This window comes from Otolemur garnettii, unplaced genomic scaffold, assembly GCF_000181295.1.
Source record: "Otolemur garnettii isolate 467f Iridium unplaced genomic scaffold, OtoGar3 scaffold00107, whole genome shotgun sequence".
In the NCBI taxonomy this organism is placed as follows: Eukaryota; Metazoa; Chordata; class Mammalia; order Primates; family Galagidae; genus Otolemur; species Otolemur garnettii.
Window position 1 is genome coordinate 3093191 of NW_003852502.1, and position 26869 is coordinate 3120059.

The 26869-nt window shown below is 35.4% G+C and overlaps 1 protein-coding gene across 2 annotated transcripts in view; it reads left to right on the forward strand.

The window, feature by feature from the left end:
* Positions 1 to 26869, forward strand: part of PHIP (pleckstrin homology domain interacting protein) — a 137520-nt gene that overhangs the window by 32951 nt on the left and 77700 nt on the right. For both annotated transcript variants that reach the window (XM_012809525.2, XM_023517264.1), the window contains exons 4-9: positions 4719 to 4879; positions 18671 to 18892; positions 19759 to 19859; positions 23834 to 23904; positions 26151 to 26251; positions 26346 to 26386. In XM_012809525.2, coding sequence (XP_012664979.1) covers positions 4796 to 4879; positions 18671 to 18892; positions 19759 to 19859; positions 23834 to 23904; positions 26151 to 26251; positions 26346 to 26386 — 620 coding nt within the window. In that variant the 5' untranslated portion in view covers positions 4719 to 4795. The remainder of the gene's footprint in view (positions 1 to 4718; positions 4880 to 18670; positions 18893 to 19758; positions 19860 to 23833; positions 23905 to 26150; positions 26252 to 26345; positions 26387 to 26869) is intronic.

Genomic DNA, 26869 nt, shown 5'->3' on the forward strand with positions numbered 1-26869 from the left:
GCATATAAATAGACTACTAGGCATGGCGTTGGCCCAACCCCGAACATGTTACCATGGGTAGTGTGTCTATAGAAGATAATATCATCATGATTTAACAGAAAAAGATTAATAAATGGAGAGGTTAGACCAAATGTTTGATTATTTGGGAGAGAAAAATATGTTTACAGACTTACCTCATAAAGGTGAAGTAAAATTATAGTAGATTAAAGAGTTAAATGAGAAATAGAAACTGCAGTAAAAATAAAAGATATAAGTGGATATTTACTGTGCTGTTGGCTGAGGAGGAGGATTTTATAGTAGAGCAGGAAAAGCTATCACAAAAGATGAGAAAAATATTGATAAACTTGACTACTTAGAATTTGTGAAATTGTGGGCTATTGAAGAACAGCATAATGTGAATGCCAGCTATATCATGGACAATGGAAGTGTTTCTGTAGTAGTATGATGGGAGAAATTAAAGTTTAGAAGGAGTAACTTAAAGTCTCCATAGCGCCAAGTTTGAACACAAGTCATGTAAAGTTTATCTCTTCTTCATTAAAGAGTATAACATACTCTTTTGAGGTACAAAGCTTTGCAAAATTTTATAGTGATTATTTTAGGTGCTAGAATTATGGATTTTTCTTTTATTCACAATTTTATTTTCTAAATTGAGTATGCATTAGTATTAGGATTTCAGAAGTATATCAGTTCTTTAAAAGTAACGAGGTGTGAACTAAGAAGTGATTTGTGGGTGGATTTGATTGACCTTCCTGATACCTAGAGAAGTAATGGATTAGAATCCAAGGTCTAGGAATGTACATAGTTACATCTAGCATACAAGAAATGTTGGGCTTTTTATCTCTAGTAATTCTGTAGACTTATCCACATAGACTTTGTTCCAAAGTCTGCTCTGAATGATTTACTACAGATGATACTTTTTAGTATTTTGCTTCTTTTTTACTTTCGAATTTAAAGTGACTCATTTCAAATAGATAACAGACAACAATTTCTGTAATTTTTTGTTTAATTTACTGGTCTGTGTTTAGTAAATTAGGCAAACACATTTACTTCTTGCCTCTGCCCCCTAACTAAATCCATTTAGCAGGGTGGTTGCAATGAAACACTGTTTAGAAATATTTTGGATCTTTTAATTTATTAGATTAAACAATTCTTTTTTTTTATTCTAAAACCTAATTTTTAAAAAATATATGTAATTTATTTAAATCACCAATCATCTACTAAGTGCCAATCATTTGTCAACTCTTAGGCAATTAATTAATATATGTAATTTATTTAATTCACCAATCATCTACTAAGTGCCAATCATTTGTCAACTCTTAGACTAACCAAAGAACAAAACAGACAAAAAAATTCTGCCTATATAAAGTTTATCACTTTATAGTGGGAGAAGGCAGGAAATAAGCAGTGAACATAATAATAAGCAGATAAGTGTACAAGTTTCTTCTGACAAATGATGGATAAAGAACAGCTATAGAATTATAGAAAGGGGGGTCAGGAATTGTAGGGGATGATAGGAGGTGGGTTATAAGTATCAACAGGCTGGTTAGATTAGGCCTCATTGAGAAGACAGCAGACATCTGAGAAAAGATGTCAAAAAGGGGTTGAGGAATTATCCACGTGTGGGAAGAGCAGCCTAGACACAGGGAACAGCCAGTGCAAAGACCATAAGTGAGAAGCATACATGGTACATTGGGAGAATGGGAGAGATGAGAGTGGCTTGTGCATGTCAGGCGGAGAAGTAGCAGGTCAGCTTAGAGAGGTCTTGGGAAACAAGTTACTGCAGGGCTTCATAGGCTGATCTGGAAGGGAGGTGCTGTTGCTTCTGAAAGAAACGAAGAGCTTTGCAGTTTTGAGCTGATGAGTGATGCCAGAGGGCAGTCAGTCAGTATGCTTTTGAAATTCACCGTAGTCTGCCTAGGAAAGATGACATTGGAACTGGCCCTGGAGGAGAAGAAAGTATTTGCCAAATGAAAAAGATAGAGATCTACTTTGGTAGGCTTTAAGAATATTTCCATCCCCTACTTAGGAAAATAAATGTACTTTTAAACCAAAGTCATGTATGTTACTTGATTTAAGGTAAAAACTATAATAATGTCATTTAAAGAAATTACTCCTTTGTGTCCTCTTATATTTGTTTAACTGTGCTCACTCTAAAAATTGACATTCTAATTCAGTAAGATTTAAGGAGTTTCTGTAATCCAAGAGTCATTTCCTTTTTACTCCAAAATGCAACTAATTATTATGCAATATGTTATTAATTTCTTTAGGAAGTGAATAATTGCCATTTACTTTTGTCCATGAAACCATAAATTAAATGAACCATCTTGTATCTCCTTAAAGTAAGATTCATTTATATCCTTTTTTATTTAAAAGGCCTCTACATTGAGTTGTGAAAAATACAAGAGAATTTCTGTACTTACATATTTAAGATCTGGTAGGGGACATGGACATTATGTAAATGGTATATAATAAAAGAGAACGGGAGTTTATTGAATGTGAGTCCTAGATCATCCTCCATACCTACCTATTTGATCTGTCAAGCCTTCCACAAATTCATCCTCTTCAGTTGCGCTTTAACTTCTGATCCATACTTAATGTTTTCTTCTCTGACTCCTGGAGTTACAAAGTTTGAACCACCAACTTACTACTTGGGAATCTATGTGTCTTCTGTATATGTCATATGTTTTAGTATTGTACAAGTGTGTGAGTTTGTTGAGAGCTAGGACTCTGCTAGGTACTTTGTCCTTTAGTTAATTGGCAACCAAGCATAACAAAGGGTAGTGTAGAATATATTTTTAACTGTCAATATGTTTCACTTAACTGTGTTTCTGGAAAGTTTTACTTGAAGAGTTGACTGTGAAGTAAACTTATTGAAAGGGTTATTTTTTCACTTGGCTTCCAAAATCAGAGTAAGATTTAATTCCTGATTAGGTCAGAGATTTACTTAGATTTATATTTAAGAGAACAGTAATATTTTCTCTTGTGTAGGGAAGTATTTTTTGCTTAGAAAATACTTTATCTTCTCTGATTTTTAAGAAGACTTTATAACAAATTCATCTAAAAAAATTCTGATATATAATATATAGTGTTTCATCATCATTGAGAAATAATAATTTTGACATTTTAATTATCTCCCTCAGTCATTTGTACATCTGAACAGTGTTAAATATTTTAATAAAATCTGATATTTTGAGAATTTTGTAAATTTTAGATAGAGGGAAGTGAAGTACATTTTGGTAATACTGTCATTGTTCATATGGTATATCATCACTTTCTTACAGAATAGACAGGTGATTCTTGAGATCACAGGGATCCTTGGTATTTGGATAAGATGATTTATGTTCTTACATGGCTGGACAGTGATGTGTTTGATTCTTGCACTAAATCAGTTTAGAGTCACAGTATTGAGGAATGTCATTTTACCAGTCCATTTCTGCACATAAGAAATAATGTGTCAGGGACTAAACTATAATGGAAATTTATTGAGTCTCTTAAATTTTTGTATAACCAGCCTAATTCTAAACATACTAATTTACAACTGTCAGAACTTAACCTTAGACATTCTCAGATGTTGGGATATCTCACAAACAATAACAGAAAATATCAAAATATTAAATGATTGCTGTAATGAAAGAACATCTAAGTAAATGTAATTATGCTTTGAAATATTATTGCTTAAGAACCTGGAATGTCTATCTACATGTCTTAACCAGGACCAAAGTTTTTTGTTGTTATTGTTTGTAAATATAGTGTGAGGCAAACATTTATTGAATGTAAACATAAGAAATACTGAGAATGTTTACAATATACACAAGATATTTATGTTTATCAACTTTAGGGCAGGCATAGTTGCTAGGCTTGGAACCTGGGCGGTATAGTATTTTCTCACTCAAGTGGGAAACTCTAGTGCTATCTGATATATGTGGCAGTTAGAGTTAGAAAAAAAACCTTATATTAATTTATGGGTTAATGATGTGCCTGCACATCAGTCAACATATATTTATTGAGCACCTTTCTGTAAGTTATCAGCACAGAAAACAAATACAGTAGTAATTTAGATGAAAGAGGACATTTTGTGTTGAAGTCAATGTGTCAGGCTTTGGGAAGAAAGTAAGTCAGATTGTGAATGATATAATGAATGAGTTGAAGGAGAGCCAGTGAGGTCTAGAAAAGGAATCATTTCACACACGGTCGGCAGGATCCCTAGTTTCATAATTTTTTTCATGATGCCAGTAAATTATTCCTTTGTCTGTTTCAAGGATTTTCTTTTTAAAGCATCATTCCATGTGTTATTTTAAAGTGTTCAAATGTTACTGGTTGATGAAAAGTTCCCTGGAGTTTTATTTGCTCTTGTGAGAAAAACTGTCCAATGGAGGACTTTAAAAAAATAATGTATATATAAAATGTTTTTGGTTTTTGGAGAGCACTAGCCAGAAAATAAAGAAATTTAGGTTTTAATCCTAGTTTCATACCTTACTTTGTGACTTGGGACAGGTCATTTTATTGTATTCGCTTCCTTAAGTGAAAATAATAAAGCCTTACTTAACCTTACTTCACGTGGAAAAAATGTTTTTTTATTGACTACTTTTGAAGACTTTTAGTTAGACACTATCTATTTTGCAGATGACAAATTATGATATGTGAAATTTTAAAAGGTGATAATTTAAGAAAATTAATTTCCAGATTACATTTATTTCCCCCTCCCCCTTTTTTGGTAGCGGATACTCTGTTTTCAAGGAAGCTGAATGGAAAATACAGACTTGAGCGGCTTGTTCCAACTGCAGTGTATCAGCACATGAAAATGCATAAGCGGATTCTTGGACATTTGTCATCTGTGTACTGTGTAACTTTTGATCGAACTGGCAGACGGATATTTACTGTAAGTGATTTCTAAAGTATTATCTTTATTCTTTATCGAATTGAAGAATAACTGCTCATAGGTCAACTTTAGTAAAACTTCTCATTGTTTTCTTTTAATGAGAAATGGGAAACTGAGGTAATTTAACTTAACTAAAACAAAAGTTTTTACTTAAGTTTGGACTTCATCCAGATTTGAGATATTCCTAAAAGACATGTTGTAGCACAGTCACAGTCAGTCTTACATCATGAACAAGTTCTCAGCATTTCTCAGATACACTGTCTGACATTTTACAAAATGTCTTACCATTGATTCTAAACTAAGGATAGTTCCCAAGTTTCTTAAGCTAATCGTGTATGATTATTAAGTGTGCCTTTTATATTATCTGTAGATAACCGCTTGCTGTGTAAAATTTCCCTTTCAATAGTGATTAAGAAAAGACAACAGTTCTGAGTATATCTAATAAGCAAATATATCAACAGTTCTGAGTATATCTAATAATCTAGTATATCTAATAAGCAAAGGTAATGCTTTGCTTATTACCTTTTATCCTTAACACCACAGTCTTCGAAATATCTGACGTTGTGTTTAAAGAACCTGGTTAAGTTTGTTTTTTCTTTTAATCTGCTGAGTGGAGAAAGCGGAACCTTTGAGCTTTCTTTTAAGTGAATAAGTTACTTTTGGAAATATTACAATTTATATAACGACTGCATGCCTTTAAGGGTAGTACTTATTATAGTATTTTGGTTATATTTATTATTAAACAATACCTTGTGGGCTGAAGGTATGCATTCGTTTACAAGGTCATTAATGTCCTTTGAAATAAGAAAATGGGAAATGGAAGTTAACATGGAAATTTTCATCTCTGTCTTTGAAGAGTGCAGCTGAAATGTTACCATTATAATTATAGAGTCCTCTTTTTAGTAAATTTTCATATAAACTGGTACCTATTTATACCTACTACTTCTCCTCCACACATACACCCACCTAGTCATCTGTAGAATAGCTAAAAAGGATGCAGGAAATCATTTCTATACTTTTCTTTTTCCTTTGGTCTAGTCTACCTTAGGCATTTGAAGATCATTTCTTAATTCAATATTTTCCCCTTTTACCTTTTCTTTTATTGCTATGTGCTCTGTGAAACAAAGTAAAGGTGAAATTTTTTATACTTTGTAATAGCTATTCTCCCCTCTGAAAATACCTATCTCTATACAGTATTTATTAATGCACTTGATACACCCACATTAATAATTTTGCTCTCAAAAAAGTAATTGAGAACTATTGTAGCCATTCAAGTATAATATAGTAATATTCAAATTCAGCTCTCAAAACTTAAACTACATTAGGCATTTCTAACATTTGAAGGATTCCTTTTAAAAAAAGTAATAAAATAATGAAAAGGAAGCATTACATTGTATTTGTATTTCATTTTGGTGAGTATAAAATTAATGCCATTGTACTGAGATTATAAAAAGTATAAAACTTCTTAATTTTTAAAAAAGTACCTTGTGTTTAAAAATGATAGGGATTGTAGTATTTGTCATACTTGAAGCATTGTGATGAGGTGATATGAATTAGCTATGTAATTTTTTGGAATATTGAGGGAAAGTGCAGTGAACTAATGTGCTTATTGCTGTCTGATGAGTTCAGCAGCATGGAAGAGCATGCTGTTTACTGTCTCTGGGTCAGATCCAGCCTGCCTCTTGCTCTATTAAATACAGTTTTATTAAAACACAGTCACCCTCTACTGTTTTTGTGTTGTCCGTGGCTGCATTTGCACTATAATAGCAGAGTTGAGTCATTACAATAGAGACCATGTGGACTATAAAGCCTAAAGTATTTATGATCTCACCACTGCAGAAAAATTTTCTATCCTTTTCTAGACGTTTAATTCCTACTTCTAAGTGTGTTTGATTTGGGGAATAGGAATGATATATGAAGAGGAAGTTATTTTCTGATGATTACGTTTAGTGGAAAGTGCATAAATAAGAGGAAGAAAGTAGCATTGTACTACGACAGTGGTGTCACCATAAACAGAGATGTTTATGTTTTAGGTATGTGATAGAATTTACTACTTGTACCAAACTCAGTCTTATTTGTAATATTTTACTGGTGATTTGCAGCTGTATACTTCGGACTGTTACTTTATGATAAATACAAAGATAGAGTGACGGGGGTGGGAGTGGGTTACTGTGTGTGTTCATTGTTGGTGTCACAACCAAAGTAGGATGATACTGAATGTTTTTCTCATTCTATTAAGAACATACCAGACTCTGGCAAGTGCTTTGAAAGTCAGTCTTGAAAATTGATAGGATGAGGCCTAAGATCATGATTGACCAGTGAACAATTCCTGTGAGAGAAGACATTGTTGTTATTTTTTAGAGTAACATTTCAGTAATGGACCAAACAGTATTTCCTTATTATGTATTTAGTATTTTAATACCTTACAGATTTATTTCTAAGGTACTTGCATACATGCATTGGAAAGCTTTTTCAAAGAGATTTGGTCTCTTGAGTCCTTTCTGAATAGGCAGAGCTAGAAGCATTATCCAAGGTCTTACTTCAGTTCATGAACTTGATACTGTGTGCTTATGTTGGCAGCCCTGTGCAGACAGCATGGTAAGGTTTGCTAACTTTGGTATGTCGGTGTCTTGCAGCTGTGTTTGTGTCAGCATGTGATCGCGCCTTACCGTTGTCGGGTGTGTTTGTGTGCCATATGATGACAGCTCTGATGGTCATTCCAGAAAGAGTTCCGAAATTGCTTTGAAGATTGGACTAGCACTTTTTCTGAGACAAGTTCATGAACTTATTTGTCAGACCTCAGTGTAGTGCTGTGGTTAAGAGCATCAATTTTTGTATCAGAGGGCTCTTAGACACAGTTGTACTACTTCTTGTAGTATAACTTGGGCATATTGCCTCTCCCCTTCTAGTGTTAGCAACTCTTAAAAAGGGAGGGAGAGGAGTAGACGATCATAGTACCAACCTGATAGGATTTTTGTGAGTTTACACAAAATAATGCATATTACCTGCTGCTACTACATAGAGTAAGTTTTATCTGTTTTAACTTTTACCTAAGAAAATCTTATTTATAAACATTATGTAATACTGTAAAAGGAAATTACCATAATTGATAAGTGAAGTTATGTATTAGGAAAATGTATCATTATTTTGCACTAGAATATTTTATTAATGGATGCTTTTCCAGTGTAATAATTAGAAAAACCCAAGGAGGGAGGTAAGGTAGAATAATTAGCAAGTCGGGTTTTGCTCTCTGATTCTTTCTTAGCCTTTCTTTTATTTTTTGAGACAGAGCCTCAGGCTATCCCCCTGGGTAGAGTGCCATGGCATCATGTTCACAGCAACCTCCAACTCCTGGGCTCAAGCGAGTCTCCTGCCTCAGCCTCCCAAGTAGCTGGGACTACAGGCGCCCGCCACAACGCCTGGCCATTTTTTGGTTGCAGCCGTCATTGTTGTTTGGCGGGCCCGGCCTGGGGATTCGAACCCGCTACCTTAGGTGTATGTGGCTGGCGCCTTAGCCGCTTGAGCCACAGGCACCGAGCCTCTTTCTTAGCCTTTCAGTGTTTTTACTTAGTTTCAGAATCACTCCCTCAAACAATTCTTCCCAAAGTAGAGCTGATGAATTCTCAGAACTAAGGCACTCATAATGCAAAAATACATTGAATATAAAAAGTAGGGATTTCCCCTCCTTTTCAGAAACATAAAATATCTTGAGATTAAAGTAAAAGAGCATAAAATGTTTCCATCAATATAGTAAGTGTAATAAAGAGTTTGAGTTTATGGGTTCCTTAATCAACTGCAGTCTTTTTATGAGCCAGCCACTGTTCTGAGAACTTGGAATGTGGAATCGAAAGATCTGTTCTTGGGGTATTTACAGATTGTAAAATGTAAAATACCTATAATATCTATGGCAATGTGGTAAGCACCTTGACAGAGGTGTTCAAGAGACTGAGGTATCATAGTGGAGAAGTACCGAGCTTTATGTTAGGAAATAGTAAGGGAAGTTTACTAGATTAGTGATAAGTCAGCTGAGTTGATTTGGATTGGTAACACAGGGAAGGACATTTACAAACCTTGGGAGAATGTAATATGTAATTGTGTTTTATTTGATATGGCACAGAATAAATATGACTCATTACTAAGCAAGAGCTAGAAATGTTAGTGGAGGGGAGCAGAATCAGCAAGATCCTTCTGTGATACCTGCTGAATAGTGGTTTTGTTTTATGAAGGCATTGGAGAGTTCATGAATGATCAGTTTAGAGAGAAGAGTGAGTAGGTTTCTCTTTCTGATGGTTGCTTTGGCATTACTGTAAAGCATGGATTAAACTACATATACAGAGAAATTTGTGAAAAGGCAGTGATCTGTGAAAGAAGTCATCAGGGCTTGAGGAGAGTCACAGTTAGAATTAGGGTTGGAATTAAGAGATGAAAAATAGGATTTCTAAGACTTGAGAGACTGATTTGATGTAGGGCGGGATTAAGATGCAAGACTGTGGGTTGACATGTTTTTAATGTGGGCAGTTTATTAATAGAAAGTCTTGTCTGTTAGAAGGTGAGACATGTTGCCCTTGAGACAGTATGTGGAAAGCAAAATAGAAATACCTAATAGGCAATAGGAACTCAGCAGAGAGATCACGGCTAGAAGATTAGCTTAGGAATCATTCAGTATGGAAATGGAATATATCACCTCTTATGTCTGTAATGTAAGAAGGCTGAAACGTCAACTTTTAAAGCAGACAGAAGAAGAATCAATAATTAAGACTGAGAAGCAGGCTGAGGCCAGAGAGCAGCCAAGCCAAATGTCATGTTTTAAAAGCCAAGAGGTGAGCATTCATGAAAGATGGAAAACTAAAGTAAAAGTAGGACTAAAAGGTATGGACTTGGCAAGGTCATTGAAGACTGTTATGGTCTGAATGTGGTTTTTTGAGACAGTTTCACTTTGTTGGCCTGGGTAGAATACACGGCATGGCAACGCACTACAACCCTGGGCTTAAGACATCCTCCTGCCCTAGCCTTCCAAGTAGCTGGGATTCACCTGCTGCAATGCCCAGCTAGTTTTTCTAATTTTAGTAAGGATGGGGGTGGGGAGAAATGGGTTCATTCTTGCTCAGGCTGGTCCCGAACTCCTGAGCTCAAGCAGTCCTCCTCCTTTGGCCGCCCAGAGTGCTGGGATTACAGGCATTAGCCATGGCACCCAGCCCAAATTTTTTTCTATTTTTAGTAGAGATGATGCCTCACTTTTGCTTGTGCTGGGTTCAAATGGTCTGAATGTTTTTGTTCCATCTAAAATTGAGGTGTAGAAACCTAATCCCCAATGAAGTCTGATGAAGAGATAAAGACTTTGGGATTTGTGCCCTTATAAAAGAGGCCCAAAGGAGCTTGTTCACTCCTGTACTAGGTGAGGACACAGCTAGAAGGTGCTGTCTGTGAAGCAGAGAGAGAGCTTTTACCAGACACCAAATCTGATGGCACCTTGATCTTGGACCTCTAGCTTCCAGAACTGTGAGCAATAAACTTTCATTGTTTATAAATTATCACATCTAAGGTGTTTTATTATAGCCTCAACAGAGTAAGATAATAACCTTGCCAAAAAAATGTATGTTAACATTAGGGATAGGAATGAGATTGCAGTGTACTGAGAAGGGAATGGGAATTAAAACATTTAATACATTTAATGTAGACTAAACTTTCAAAAAGCTTTGACAATTAAAAATGATTTTTGTCTGAATGTGGAGTACTACCACTGAACTTTGTGCTTCTATTATATTGTATTTCTTTATTATTATGGAATGAATTTATTTAGATGTCTATTCTCCTGTTACGTTTCAAGCTTATTAAATAACAAAGACTTTCTTTTATGCTTTTTAGACCTGTAGTGCCTTGCAGAGGATCTGTTGCATACAGTAGACATACAACAGATGATGAATGAATCAAATAGTCAATTAGAGATATAAAAATGAGTAAATTTCTTTTCTTTGTGGGAAACTTAGTTTCTTAGGGGAGTCTGCATCCATACTTGTCTGCTGCAGACACCTGCCTGTCCCCAGATCAGTTCTTTCTACTGTGCTTCAGTTGGTGCTGGTCTTTCCCATACTTCACACTTGCAGAGGGTATTTATAGCTTAAAGTCTTTATACTAGCTTATTCCCTTTGCTTGGAATTGTCTCCAAAATGCTCTCGCAGCTGACTTATTAGTTGGTAGAGGATCTAGATTTGAAGATTTTGGTATAAACTTGTAATACATCGTCACAAGCTGATTTGTTGAAAAAGGAAAAATTGCAACTTTACAGAGGTGAAACCTTGGAAACACTAACCTGACCTGCTTAATTTCACTAGTAGTGGGATGGGTTGACACTGTGTTCTCTGAAGTGGTTCCCTGAGAAAAACACAGCCCTTGTCTGTGGAATTCTTGCAAAGGCTATAACCTAGATTTAGTCATGAAGAAGCATTCAACAGACCCACATTCTGGGTCATGCTAAAGATTGTACAGTCTGTATTTTTTTTACAGACAGCTGAGGATCTGAAAGAGAAAACCTGAGAAAATATTCCGAATTGAAGTAACTTGAGGATATGTGACAATTAAATATATTTTCAGCTGTATGGGGTCCTGGGCCAAAAAGGGAAAATATGTTGATGATAAGAAAGTTGACAGAATTTAAGTGGGATCTATAGATTGAATGATAGTGTTATTGTTATTGATTTCCCAGATTATGTAGGCAGGGTCCTTCCTTGCTTTAGAGAAATACACATTGCTTTATTTAGAGGTAATCAAGACAGTAGCCTGCTCTGAGATGATGGTAACAGTGGTCTGTGTGTACGTTGGTGCCTGTATGTTATGCGGAGAGGGAGGGAAGAAAGGTGCTGAAGTGAATGCAGGGAAATGTTAAGAGTTGATGAATCTGGGTGACGAACAGGAGAGACACTTGTACTATTCTTGAACATTCTGTAAGTTTGAAATTCAAACTACTTTTGAAAGGTACATAGGAGGTTGTGTAGAAGGAACAGTAAACATTCAGTGTGTTTGGTAGTAATGGAAAGGAAAACCAGAGTATAGGAACTAGGTACTAGAGGTGAGTAATAAAGCCTAGAAATGGAAAAGAGTCAAATAGACCAGATGGCTGAGGGGAGTACTTTGAAGGTGAATGTAGTGTTACTCAGCAGTGAGGTGTGTAGCACTTCTTGTAGGATGAGTTCTCAAACTAAATTGTCAGACCTCAGAGGTCTGATAGATTGGTAAGAAAGTCAGCCAGTGGCCTCGTCCTGAGGGGGGGGCGGATAAATGTAAATTATAAGCAATTTATGTTTCTACTGAAGAGCAGATGACTTTTTAGCTTGAGTTAGGAAATGAAGTTGTACTGTGCATTACAGTCTACATGACGTTTGACGTTCATTTCTACGGTTTGTTTATTCTAATGGCTGCAAGAGGTGAGACTCCTAAAGCTATAAAGTAGCCACAAGAGAAATCAGAATTCTTTTTGTTGGCTTTGTCTGATAACAGTAGGCTTTCAAGGATCAGCAAATAAAGATATTTTCAGTTAAATATCACATAATTTATTTTATTTTCATGTGAAAGTAATAGTCTTTGGATAGCGTAATTGATGCTTCTCACAGCTGGGAAAGGCTTACAGGACCACATTTTAATTTTAAGGTCATCTGAGCAGAAGTCACCTGTTTCCAAATGTTTGCAGTTTTCTGCTTGCAGCCCCATTGTCATTTATACTTTCAATAAATAATTGAAAGTTTACATAGTTGTCACCTCTAATCTTCTACCTGTTAGTTTTGCATTCATAACTGACTACTGGACCGTGTATAGAAAAATATGTCTTATTTATATAGTCATAATAGCTACTGAGTAAGACATACCAAAAGAACTCTGTGAAGTTGTTCTGATACTTAGCTTTTCTTTAAATAAATAAATAGTTCACTTTTAAGCCCTTTGAAACTTAAACTTTCAAAAACTGTTTATATCATTAAAATTTGTAGATACAGACTTTAGATTCAGGTTGCTTTTTGCATTGATTTATGGCTTTATGTCTGAAGTTGTTTCATGACATTTTCATGTCAGTATGAACGTCATCTTCTCTGGATTTTGAGGAGAATTATAATGCCCAAGTGTCTAACAAAGGAGAACACTAAGTGGCAAAGACCTATGGAAATTGTCTTCTCCTAAGCAGAAAAGCCAGATGTGTTACTAGACATTGCCTCGGCTTAATGAAAAATGCTAGTACAGTCACACCATGTTTAAGTGTGCTTTGCTGTATTGTACTCTGCAGATAATACATTTTATGCAGATTGAAGGTTTATGGCAATGCTGAGTTGAATAGGTTTATTGGCACCATTTTTCCAATAGTATGTGCTCACTTCCTGTCTCTCACATCTTTGGTAATCCTTCCAACATTTCAAGGATTCGTCATATCAGTTACGGTGATCTGTGATCGTCGATCTTTGAAGTTACTGTTGGAATTATGTTGGGGTGCCGTAAACTCTTATCAAAATTTAATGGCAAACATAATGAATATTGTATGTTTTCTGACTGCTCTACCAACTGGTTCTTTCCCCATCTCTCTCTGTCTCTGGCCTCCCTCTTCCCTGACTAGGCCAGCTAATATCCATACAGTGGCCTCTGAGTGTTCAAGTGAAAGAGTCACATGTCTCTCCCTGTAAATCAAAAGCTAGAGTGAGGAAGGCATATTGAAAGTCAAAAACTGGCTGATAGCAAATATGCCAGAAAGTGGACCCAGTTACGAATTCCATCTAACCAGACCTCAGTGGAGGAAGTCACTGCAGATGTGGTGGAAACAGCAAGAGAGCTGGAATTAGAAGTGAAGCCTGAAGACAGGACTGAATTGTGGCCACCCCATGATAAAACCTGAATGGAGGAAGAGCTGCTTCTTAATGGATGAGCAAAGAGGTGGTTTCTTGAGATGGTATCAACTCTCAGTGAAGATGCTGTGAATATCGTTGACATGACAACAAAGTTGATGAACAGTACTTAGTTGATAAAACAGTAGCAGGGTTTGAGGAGGTTGACTCTTAATTTTGAAAGAAGTTCTACACTGACCCAAATGCTGTCAAACACTATCAAATGCCACAGAGAAGTTTTCTTATTTAAAGAAGAGTTAAAGTGGCGCACTACATTGTTGTCTTATATTAAATTATTAGAGCCACCTCACCATCAGGAGGCCACTATCCTGATCAGTCAGCAGCCATCAACATCAAGGCAAGAGCTTGCCACCATTAAAACAACAATAATTTGCTGAAGGGTCATATAATCATTAACATTTTTTAGCAATAAAGTTTTGTAGCTTTTGTGAGAACAGTTGTCACACTGTTCTCCAGGATGGCATGCAGTGGCATGACCATGTCTCACAGCAGCCTTGAACTCCTGGGTTCAAATGATCCTCTTGCCTCGGCCTCCAAGTGGCTGGGACTATAGCCACCACACCTAGCTAAATTTTCAAATAAACTTTTGAAGTCAGGCTCTGTGTTCCCAGTCTGGTCTCAAACTCTTTATGTTCAGTGATCTCTTGCCTCAGCCTCTCGAATATCTGGGATTATAGGCACAAGCCACAGTGCCTGGCAATAAAGTATTTTTAAATTAATGTATGTACATTTTTTAAAAACATAATACCTTTGCATGCCCAGTAAACTGTAGCATAATATAAACATAATGTTTATGTGCACTGGAAACCACAAGATTGTGTGATTTGCTTTATTGCCATGCTCGCTTTATTGTGGGGTCTAGAACTAAGCCTGCAGTGTCTGGGACCTGTTAGTTACTGTATTTGTTTTTGTTCATCTGAGTTTTGCCTCTTAGTCTTTTTATATTGAAGAAACACTGCAATTTCCAAAGGGATTCAAAAAAGTGGAACTTTTCTTTTTTGATGTACAAAAAAAAAAAATTCAGAATTGCTTGTCATAAGTTGCATGTCAGAAGGAAAGTCATTGGTACCACTATCTCTATGCTATATTTAAAAGTATTAGGTGAAATAACTTTGATTCCAGAGTAAATGTCTGGAATCAGACATTTTTTCCTTTGTCCTTGGTGCAGAGCATTTATTTATTTTATTTTTTTCTTTTTGAAGTTTTTGGCCAGGGCCGGGTTTGAACCTGCCACCTCCGGTATATGGGGCCGGCACCCTACTCCTTTGAGCCACAGGCACCACCCCTGGTGCAGAGCATATTGACTATTTTAGAGTCACTTTTGTTTTTTAATCATTTGGGTACTTCTGGCCAAATTTTTTGGTTTGAATAAGTTAAGTTTTAATTCCTACCCTTTTCCACCAGACCTTTTCACAAATAATACCTCCACTATTGCATTTTCAGGAAAAATAGACATGTCCTCTCTTCTTTTCCTTGGCTTCATCATTGTAAATTTGGAGTCTCGTTTTGTTTTGGGATTTCGGTAAGCTGAAAGCTGTACACTTTGTTGTAATTTTTCCAGCTTACAGTAGGTTGGATGTAAGTAGACAAATGATAACTTATTAATGAGCATTCTTTCATGGTAATAAAAGACAATTCAGTGTTACTGAAAAGTGAAAGTAGAGATCCCTTGCTTGCTTAAGTTTGTTTCAGATTAAACACTAGCTTAATAATTTTATTTAAAAATAAATTGTAAAAGTCATTTTCCATTTTGTACCTAGTCATGGAGTTTTACAAAAAATCATTCATAGTTTTCTAGGGTTTAAATAGTTTCTCTTAGCAGTCTTACCTGCTTATCATTTTTTCAGCTGCTACTGTAGGCTGATTAATGCCCAGAAGCACTATCTCTGTGTTAGACCTCTTTTTTAAGATTGAGGTCTGTTACCCACATAGACTCTACCAAGATCTTGTCACTGTAGTGACCAGACTTTGTCTCCTTAAAACTCTCTAGTGGCTGCTTTGCCAGGTTAAACCCAAGTTTCTCAACAGGTACTTAAAACACTCTGTATCTTCCTCAGGTAAAGCTTTTTGGTCTAATTTCTTATTTTCACTTATACTTTGTATTCCCAAGGTTTCTTTCTTTCCCAATCTCCAGCCCCACCTAGCAGCAACATCTAGATGTTATTGAAATGAAGTGACTCTTTACTTTCTCCTGGGCATTACTGCTTTGCTGAAAAAAAAAAAAAAAAAAAAAAAAACTATGTCAGTTGAGGTGTTTCTAAAATCAGTAGGTCTTTTACTTTTGCTTACAGAATTTTTCGTGCTTATTGCTTTTATTCCACTGTATTTCTAAAATTTCTCCACTGCCTTGTTTCATTCTTTGCTTTTCTTCACTCTCTACCTTTTGGGAAATTATTAGATACTGTTTTGGTTTTGCTAAGTTTACAGTCATCTGATTTCCTTCCTGTTTTCTTTAAAATTGCTCTATCTCTATTTCTTATTCCTTCATAAATTTTAGAAAAGATGTATCATATGTTGTTGACAGTGTCCTGCTCTTTGGGTTATTGACCTGAGTTAAAGTTTGGGAGCTGGAGGTTGGCTTTTGTAGAAAGTTTGTTCAAATTCTGCTCTACAATCTGGTCTTGTTAAAAAGATTTTTTATCAGTTTTTAATTCATCCTTCCATATTCATTTAAAATGCATAGTGTTTTTTAAAAAGGTTTTTCCAGTAACTTTAAATTTTTCTTCTGAAGTCCTTTTGGTCATTTTTTTTTATGTTATTTGTATTTCTTATGGTCATTTTAAGAGAACGCCATTGACTTTGTTCTCAGGTTATCTTTAGTTTCAGATACACAGATATATCAGTGATGACAGTAACGATGCATGATAACAGAAATAACTTAAGAATGCTTCAAGTTTGTTTGAAATTTTGCCAGTAGTTGTGAGTGCTAAGGATAAGGGTAAGTGCAGGAACTTCTGTAGCTCATGGAAGGGTATAATGGAGTCATACTTCCCTAAAAAGGCAGTCAGCCATTTCTCTTCTGCAGATTGATGGAAGAAAAGAAAGGGTTCAAAAAGGAAGGTTTGCTGGAGGAGAATATGCATTGTTTTTCTGATTTTGTATTTGTCTAAACAGAGCAAAGTTACAAACTGGTATGATTGATTACTAATTAATAAACCCAGTAGGAATGCAGTAGGATTTCTTATTAGATTTTTCTATGGGTTTTCTTTGTTGTTTTGGTTTTTTTTTTTTTTTTGAGACAGAGCCTCAAGCTGTCCCCCTGGGTAGAGTGCCATAGCATCACAGCTCACAGCAACCTCCAACTCCTGGGCTCAAGCGAGTCTCCTGCCTCCGCCTCCCAAGTAGCTGGGACCACAGGCACCCGCCACAGCGCCCAGCCATTTTTTGGTTGCAGCCGTCATTGTTGTTTGGCGGGTCCGGGCTGGGGATTCGAACCTGCCACCTTAGGTGTACGTGGCTGGCGCCTTAGCTGGTTGAGCTATAGGCGCCGAGCCTGTTGTTTTGTTTTTTAAGAGAGAGGGTCTTGCTTTAAACTCTGGGCCCCTAGCAATCCCTCCCACATCAGCCTATAAAAATGCTGGGATTGCAGATGTGAGCATCATGTTTGGCCCTAGTTTTTAATTGCTGAAAAGTCACTGGAGGCTGATTTTTGATCATGTATTACTGCTATTATTTCATTGAAGTTTATATTTTGGTCAAGACTTTGGCTGCTTTTTGTTTGTTAACGTGAAAAATATGTGAAACACCTTCTATAGTAGAATGCCAAGCACATTTTAATTCAGATTCATAAGAGCAAAATGAATAATATCAGGATTAGAAAGCATGATTAACAGTTCTATTAATCCTACATTAGCATGCTTAACATTCTGTTTTAGTACTGGAACGCAGATGAACCAAATTCTGCTTTAATTTTTGAAAGTAAGATAAGCAAATGTAGTGAATAAATTGGTCCACTTTGTAGAATTTAGAAAACTTTAGTTGAATGAGTGCTGTAAAGCCATTCCTTACTCAACAAATCCCTACTGTACTTCCCCTCTGCCTGGTAGTGGTGTAAACTAGCTTTCCAGAAATTATAGTCTGGTACAATTCTTTCTTTATTTCCTAAAGATCATCAAGTAATTTTTAAAGTATTTACTTCCTAATTTAATTTTATATTAAAATCTAGAAAATGTGACCAAAAATTGATAAATTTGAACTTGAGGTTGATATTACTAACATTCTTTTACTTTTTCATATTAAAAATTTTTATAATAATAAAGTATATCAACTATATAAAATTGGAATGTTTATTTCCGAATATAAGTATTCATAGGAAACTCTGTATTCTTTACAATTTCTTTCTTATACTTCTATAGCAAACAAGTAATTTATGGATTTTATTGACTTCATACAGATAAGTTTAGTTTTCTCCCCCTAATTGGTTTTAGGTGATTTCATGTTTTTAGCTAAAGAAGAATGGTAGGGAAACACAATGTATTATGTTTCTAGCTTGTGATGAGAAAAATCACCAATCAGCTTACTTCTAGTTTTTTATGTACCAAAATAGCATAGTGTTAGTCACCATGGTATATTATATTTGATTGTAATTATAGTTTTATTATTTCAGAAGTTAAAATTCTTTTACAAGAGTCTAGATAGACATTACTCTGAATGGTAGGTAGGGGACCAGAGGTAAATATTAATTATCACCAGCTTCTTCCTTTAGTTTGTTGATGGGCACACACATATTCTTTATAAGTGAATACTTTAATAAAGAGTTTTATGTAGAGGAAAATTTCTAACACATGTATTTAGCACTTTTCAGTACTTAAAAGTGTAATTGTTGAAATGGATATAAGAGGATGATTTATCAGCGCTAAGAACTTGAATTAAGGTTTATGGGATTAATTCTAATATCCATTCTTATTTTAAGGGTTCTGATGACTGTCTTGTAAAAATATGGGCAACAGATGATGGGAGATTATTAGCTACTTTAAGAGGCCATGCTGCTGAGATATCAGACATGGCTGTAAACTATGAGAATACCATGATAGCAGCGGGAAGTTGTGACAAGATGATCCGAGTCTGGTGTCTTCGAACCTGTGCACCTCTGGCTGTTCTTCAGGGCCATAGCGCATCGATCACATCATTACAGGTAATTTTCTGACCTATAAAATCTTTTTTGGTTATAATTTAAAGTAAATTTTATGAAGTCACTTTTGGTTATAATTCAAAGTAAGTTTTAAGAAGTCACTTTATAGGCTCGGCGCCTGTAGCTTAGTGGCTAGAGCGCCAGCCACATATGCTGGAGCTGGTGGGTTCGAATCCAGACTGGACCTGCCAAACAATAATGACAATTACAACCAAAAAAAAAAAAAAAAAAGCTGGGCGTTGTGATAGGCACCTGCAGTCCCAGCTACTTGGGAGGCTGAGGCAAGAGAATTGCTTAAGCCCAAGAGTTTGAAGTTACTGTGAGCTATGACACCAGCTTGAGACTCTGTCTCAAAAAAAAAAAAGTTGTCACAGGTACCGCGCCCGTAGCACAGTGGTTACCGCGCCAGCTACATACATTGAAGTTGGTGGTTTTGAACCAGCTAAGCAACAATGACAACTGCAACAAAAAAAATAGCCGGGCATTGTGGCAGGCACCTGTAGACCCAGCTGCTTGGGAGGCTGAGGCAAGAGAATCAATTAAGCCCAGGAGTTTGAGGTTGCTGTGAGTTGTGACACCGTGATATTCTACCGAGGGTGACACAATGAGACTATGTCTTGAAAAAACAAACAAAACAAAAAAAGAAGTCCCTTGTATAATCCAGTATATAAGGCCAGTTTAAACAAAGGCGTGTTCTGCTTTCCTTATAAATATGTGGGCTTTGACTAAGATGGTAGCTGTGGCCTTCATCAATACTGGGTGTTTCTAACGGTTACTGGTAGTTGCTATTGGTATGGTAAAAAGTGGATTTTATTATTTGGACTGTGTCATGCTTCTTGTAAAGATTTTTTTCTGTGATTGTTTTTCAGTTCTCACCATTGTGCAGTGGCTCAAAGAGATATCTGTCTTCTACGGGGGCAGATGGCACTATTTGTTTTTGGCTCTGGGATGCTGGAACCCTTAAAATAAAGTTAGTTGCTATTTTATTTCATAGAATAAATGTGCTTAATGGTTGACATGGCAAAAATATAAAGTAGTCAACAACAAGAATTTAGTTTTCTTTGAGTGAACAGAAATTTTTTTTGGTTCTTTCCTGACCTCTTTTATTTTTTAGGCCTCCCCTTTTTTATGCTTGACAGAAAAATTTTCCCATGTTAACATGTGTTTCTTTTTTCTCTGATCTTTGTCCTAGTTCTACCTCTGCCTCTATCCCTGGTTTATTACCACTTGTTTTTATGTGCTGCATAGTTTTGTCTAAGTAGCTCCTTTTGTTGCTAAGAACATAATCTTAAGCAGTCCTAATTATTCTTTAGAATAATTTTAATCTTTTGTTACCCAATTTATACACTCGAGATACTACTGTAGATCTAGGGAAACAGGAAAACAAAAAGGTTTCATTAAACTACAAAAGACCTATAGACGCACCCCACCCCCACCCTGCCCTCAGTCTCCCTGCAATAGCATTTTGCATTTTTGCTTTTGCCTATATTGATATCTTCGTTAATCAAAGCAAGTTGGCTGGACAGTATTATCTTTTGATTCACGACACTGAGGTAAAGAAAAGCTAAATACTGTTCACATAATTAAAACAACTTTTTAAAAAATTGATAAGTTCAGGACTAGAGCCCTTTCCTGCCCTATGGTCACTTTGTCTCTTAAGTAGATGTCAGGGGGAGAGGAAGTACTGTGTTTGCCGTATAGGTAGTCTTTGAACAAGGAAATACCCGATGATTCCAGTGTTGAAAGTCATTCAGATTAGAACATTTATCTCAGTAATTAATTCTGACCTCTGTTCATGAATTATCAACCCAAGTTGATGTATTTAATACAACGTGAATGCCTTTGTTATTTTAAAGTAGTAGTATTTAGATAATTATTTAATAAAGAAGCATGCTTCTTAAACTTACTGTGTAGGAACATTCCTATAGATTGGTTCTTATGCCAGATTGAGGGGCCATGACTTGAGTAACTATCCTTCATTTAAAAACAAAATATTTTTTAAAAGATTATGTCTACAACATAATTCTTTGGACCAAGTAAGTTGGTTTTACTTTAGGCTTTCTATAATAGTTGAATAAAGTTGAAATACTTTACTGGTATGATGTGTATAGACAATAGCAATACTTAATTGTTACTGCTTTCCTTAGTGTATTTTTATCTCTGTGTGGATCTGAGTGGGATAACTATCCTTTCCTGTATTGTTTTCATAGAGAAAAAAAAATGACTAGCTAAGTATAGCAATATTTCATGTTTCTGGATGCTTGAAAAGTGAGTTTTTCCCATGTGAATTTTTTTTCTCCAGAATCTTTATGTAGAAAGAATCACATGTAACTGACTAGCCTAAGACAGTATTTTCCCCCCAGGAATGTGTTTTTATATATAGATATAATTAGGGAGATGTGTATAATTTTCTGTTGCCTTTATATTACTTTTAATAGCTTGCATTGTATCTTACTGAGCTATTACATATTTTGCTTAGTGATTTTCTTATTTTGGCACATTAAAGTTTTTTCATTATTTATTAGTATTTTTTGCTATTTGCTATTATTATTGTTCCTTAAACTTTTTTTAGTGTTCAGGCATAAAAATAAGAATGATCCATTTTACACATTTTGATAACTTGCCAAACAATTGACATGATATAGTCTGTATAGTTGTATCACATAGGGTTTAATTAACTCTAAAAGGTAAAAATTGCATTGAGCTGTAGTACTTTCTTATAATCAGGGGAAATGACTTCAGAAACCCAACTACCTACATTAATTAAAAAAATTTCAACTTTGGAAAATCAAATCTCCTGTTTGCTTAGAGTTTCTGTATATGTTACCAACTTCCACCAGTAAACATGCTGCTGCTTAGATTGGTAACCTGAGTTGACTAGGTGAACCAGAAGCCAGCTCAAGAGATTTTTGGGTAGGAGGAACCTATCTAAACACACTTGTACTAGATATAAGAATAGGAATCCTAAAATATACTGATAAAGATCATTACAAATGTTTATTAAGCACTTAGTCTGCCAAGCTAGTACTAAACACTTTATCTCGTTAAGTTTTATAACAACCCTATGATGAAGGTTTAGTTATCTCTGGAGCAAAAACGAGAGCACAGCATGCCACATAAGGAGGGGGCAGAGCTGCTAGGATCTGAATACTACTAGTAGAAGTGTGTCATCAGGAGCCCAGTTAGATAGCAGTTACTCACGGATGGACTGTCTAGACTCTAGAGCTTGTGGAACCTAATTAAAAGTGTTGGGCCCTGCTGGAGTAAAGTTACTTAATTCTTAACAAGAACTCAGTGACAGGTTGTATTGTTCACCTTAATTTTACAGATGAAGAGACTGAGGTAAAGAAATGTCAACTTGTGTGAGGTTATACACCTCAGAAGTGGCAGAGCTAGAAGCTGAACTCAGTGCAAGGCCCTCCTGAAATATTTCCTCATGTGCTTTTAGAAATAAATTATCTTGCTTATTGTTTTTTCTCTTTAAAAATATAAAATAAAATCTGTTTGAAATGGCAATCTCTAGGACCATTTACATATTCTGGAAGATATTAGTGAAAGTAGTACATTTAGTTGCCTCCATAATTCAGATTAATTTACTTAAATTATAGTTAATTTTGTTCTGGATAAATGTTTAGATTTTAAGGATGTTTTGGTAAATACTTATTTCTCTAAATGTTACCTCTGCTCAGCTATATGAGAGCTTGTTAATATTAAGTTTTGTTATAAATACCAATTTAAAACAATTTGCAGATTTATTAACTTCAAATTTTTAACAATTATTTTTATGTTCTGTATTAAGACAGTTTGCATTGCTCAGAGTGTGTAATTAGAAATATTTAATATATACAATTTTTCATTAAATGATTACAAAACTGAAACCACTCTATATTTGATACTGAGGAAGTTCTACAGTACACTCAGGCATAGGGCTTGAAATATAGTTTGCATTTTCTCTAGTAGGAGAAAAACTAGGTCAAAAGTTATAGTAAGTAGGGCTTCACACATAATCAGTATACTGTAGCATTACATACTCATTGATAAATGTATTGATACCATGACTAAAATTCTGTACTTTTTCTTTAATATGGTTGATTGTAACATCAAACATTTAATGTCAATAGTAATACAAACATTATGTGTAATACAGTTATACAATTAAATATAATTGAATGTAGATCACTACATTTCTGTAGATCACTATTTTGAAGAAGCATTACAGTTGACTTAAGAGTCAGATGAGCCCTCAGATTTTCACTAAAAATTTCATAAGTGTAATAGTCTTACTTTTTGAACTCTTAAAGCAGTGATCCCCAGCCTTTTCAGCACTATGGACCAGTTTCATGAAAGACGGGTTTTCCGTGGTGTGGGAGAGGTTGGGGGAGTTACAGGACGTGAAGCTCAGGTGGTGGTGCTGTGTGGCCCGCTTCCTAACAAGCCATGAATTGGTACCAGTCTGTGGCCTGAGGCATGGAGAGAGCAGTTGAAGGACATACTTTGTTACATTAGAAGACAGAGGGAGAAGCTTAATTATCAAAAGTTCAGTTACTGATGGTACGCGAAAGCTACCCTGTTTAGCTAGTATGTTCATATTTGCAAATAGCTTATTTCGTTATATATTTCTATGTTACCATATTACTCTAGGAAAAACTGAGACTTCAATTAGAAGCGAGTGTAACTAATAACTACATGTCTAGTGTAACAAAAACTTTGGGATTGTTCCATGTTAAGATTGTTATATAGTCAGGAGCTCCTGCAAAATCTACATCTAGAATTTCTATAGTTATCTGTTGATTTATGACATGTAATGATTTCTAAGTTGTTTTTAGGAATGGTGCCATATGTTGCTTCATATTTCATTTTGTCCTCTGTGATTATTTTATGAAATAGCTTATTTCTGGTGTTACTGGTCCCTTATGCTATTTTTGTTTATTTTTTATATTACAGTCCAAGACCTGCAAAATTTACAGAGCGCCCACGGCCTGGGGTTCAAATGATCTGTTCTTCTTTTAGTGCTGGTAAGATTTTTTTTTTCCCCTTTAATTTTTCATCAAAGTTCTACATTAGAAAGCCTCTTGTGGAAAACAGAAAATATTTACTATTATATTGTGAATTATGTTCTTATATATATGCCAGAGTTAGTAAGTAACCAAGAATGATCATATATTAACTTAGAAATTTTTCAGCTATTGTGAAGTTTTGTTTATGTAATCACACATGAAAATATTACTCTAGTAGGAGGGAATAAATAGTTTGAAAATTGACTCTTAAATAATGAATCTTTAAACAGTTGTCTTATTGTGAGAAAAGTATTTTAGATATGGTTTATATTTTCATGGATTTTGGTGGTATCCCATAGTTAAGTAAAATAAATTTGATAGATATTTCTTAATCTTCTTAATTTGCTCCAGACTGTTTTGATTTGCTCTTTTATTTTTCTTTCTTTCTTTCTTTTCTTTTTTGAGATGGAGTCCCACTGTGTTGCCCTTGATAGAGTGCTATGGTGTCACAGCTCACAGCAACCTCAAACTTAAGTGGCTTAAGTGATTCTCTTGCCTTAGCCTCCTGAGTAGCTGGGACTACAGGAGCCTGCCACCACGCCCTGCTGTTTTTTTGTTTCATTTGTCATTGTTGTTTCAGCAGGCCCAGGCTGGGTTCGAACCTGCCAACTTCAGTGTATGTGGCTGGCGCTGTAACCACTGTGCTATGGGCATTGAGCCTGATTTGCTTTTTTAAAGGCAGCATTATAGTTTTGTTAGTATTCCAGTTAGGTTTCGAGTTTATACAGCAGCATTTTGAATGAATGTTAGGGTTTTTTAATTTAAATTAGCTGGATCTTTGAAGTGCATTGATAAAAACTAATTAAAGAAACAGTAATATATTGTTTATAATATTCCTAATACCTGTTCTTTCACCTTTATTTTTTGTTTTACTTTGTCTGTTTATTTTATAATTGTGAGTAATAGCATAACCTGAGATAAGGGATAGTGCAATGAGTCGTTTTTGTTGTATTTATTAATATTCAAAAATTTCATTTTCTGACTTCTAGATTTCCAGTGCTACTGCCATGAATTTAGTGTTCTTCCTAGTAATAACACAAATAAAGGCACTATACCTGTATTCAAAGTACTCTGAATTTATGCTTCTTTCAAATATAATTTGATTTTTTTAAGGGTTCAGTGGGTAGATCATTTAGCAATAATACTTAAATATTTCATTATATACAAACACTGTTTTAAACACCATGGAAGAGGGTTGCTGTCACGAAGGGAGTAGAATGTGTGTACTATAAGTCTTAGGTGAGTTCAGGCTTATTTGATTATAGAGTTTGTAAAGGCCTTTACAACTGATAGAGTTGAGTCTTCACTTTTTTTTTTTTTTTGATGAGACAGAGCCTCAAGCTGTAGCCCTGGGTAGACTGCTATGGCATCACAGCTCACAGCAACCTCTAACTCCTGGGCTCAAGCGAGTCTCCTGCCCCCACCTCCCAAGTAGCTGGGACTACAGGCGGCCCCCACAACGCCCGGCTATTTTTTGGTTGCAGCCATCATTGTTTGGCGGGCCTAGGCTGGATTCGAACTCGCCAGCTCAGGTGTACGTGGCTGGCGCCTTAGCTTCTTGAGCCACAGGTGCTGAGCCAAGTCTTAACATTTTGATGTGACTTGGACATATGGGACATAGGACAAGAGAGGGATTTGAGGAGAGTTAGAGACATATTTTCTAGTGAAGATGACTGATAATTTTTACCCAGTAAAATTTTTTTTGTTTTTTTTTGAGACAGGGTCTTATTACGTCGCCCTCTGTAGAGTGCTGTGGCAACCTCAAACTCTTGGGCTTAAGCAATTCTCTTGCCTCAGTCTCCCAAGTAGCTGGGACTACAGGCGTTCACTACAGTGCCCCACTATTTTTTGATTGTAGTTGTCATTCTTGTTTGGCAGGTCGGGGCTGGGTTCGAACCCACCAGCTCTGGTGTATGTGGCCGGCTCCTAGCCCCTGAGCTACAGGCACCGAGCCATTACCCACTAACGTTATGTAATCATGTAGTGAAAGTTTTAGTGCAAGGCTTTACTTCTGTAAATATTAAAAACCTAGTCAAACTACCTTAGTAAACTTTTAAATTCCTGTGAGATATATATTTAGGATAAACATGGAGTGGTTTTAGAGCAAAATATTATACTTCATTATGCATTATAATTTTGCTTGCATTTTATCTAATTCTCAGAGATTTTGAAATTTTACGCATGTTTGCTGTTGTTCTTCATAGGTGGAATGTTTTTGGCCACAGGAAGCACAGATCACATAATTAGGGTTTATTTTTTTGGATCAGGTCAGCCAGAGAAAATATCGGAATTGGAGTTTCATACTGTAAGTATTGGTGAAAGGAATTAGATGTGTATAATTGAAATGGCGTCTAACAGTTTATATTCAGCACCTTTCTTGTTTATCTGTTTATATATAGGACAAAGTTGACAGTATCCAGTTTTCCAACACTAGTAGCAGGTAAAACATTTATTTGTCTAATTCTGATTTTAAAATTATGAAATAAAGACAGTTCTTGTAGTCTGATTTTGTTTAGGGTTGAACATAGGAAATAATTACCTAAAATAAAGATCTTGAACCAGGTAATACTTAAAAGTGAGTACAGCTTTCACATGTATGTAAAGGTATGTCTTTATATTGTATTTATAATAACGTTAGTATATTTGAGCACTTTCATAATTTTAATACCTTTTATCAAATAGTCCCTGAATGTGTCAAAGGGTAGAGAAACTTTTGTTAGAGATTGAAAATATGTTTATGACAAAAGATGATAGTATGTCGATTTTCCTGTGTTCTTGTTATAAAAGGAAATAAAGCTATTTCTAGGTACTATGAGTAGAATAAGTCAAATTCTTCAAATTTGAGAAGAAAATTGATGTTTTTTCCATTGGCAAGTATCAATTCTATTTGTATACAGTGTAGTAAATAGTGACCTTGAATTAC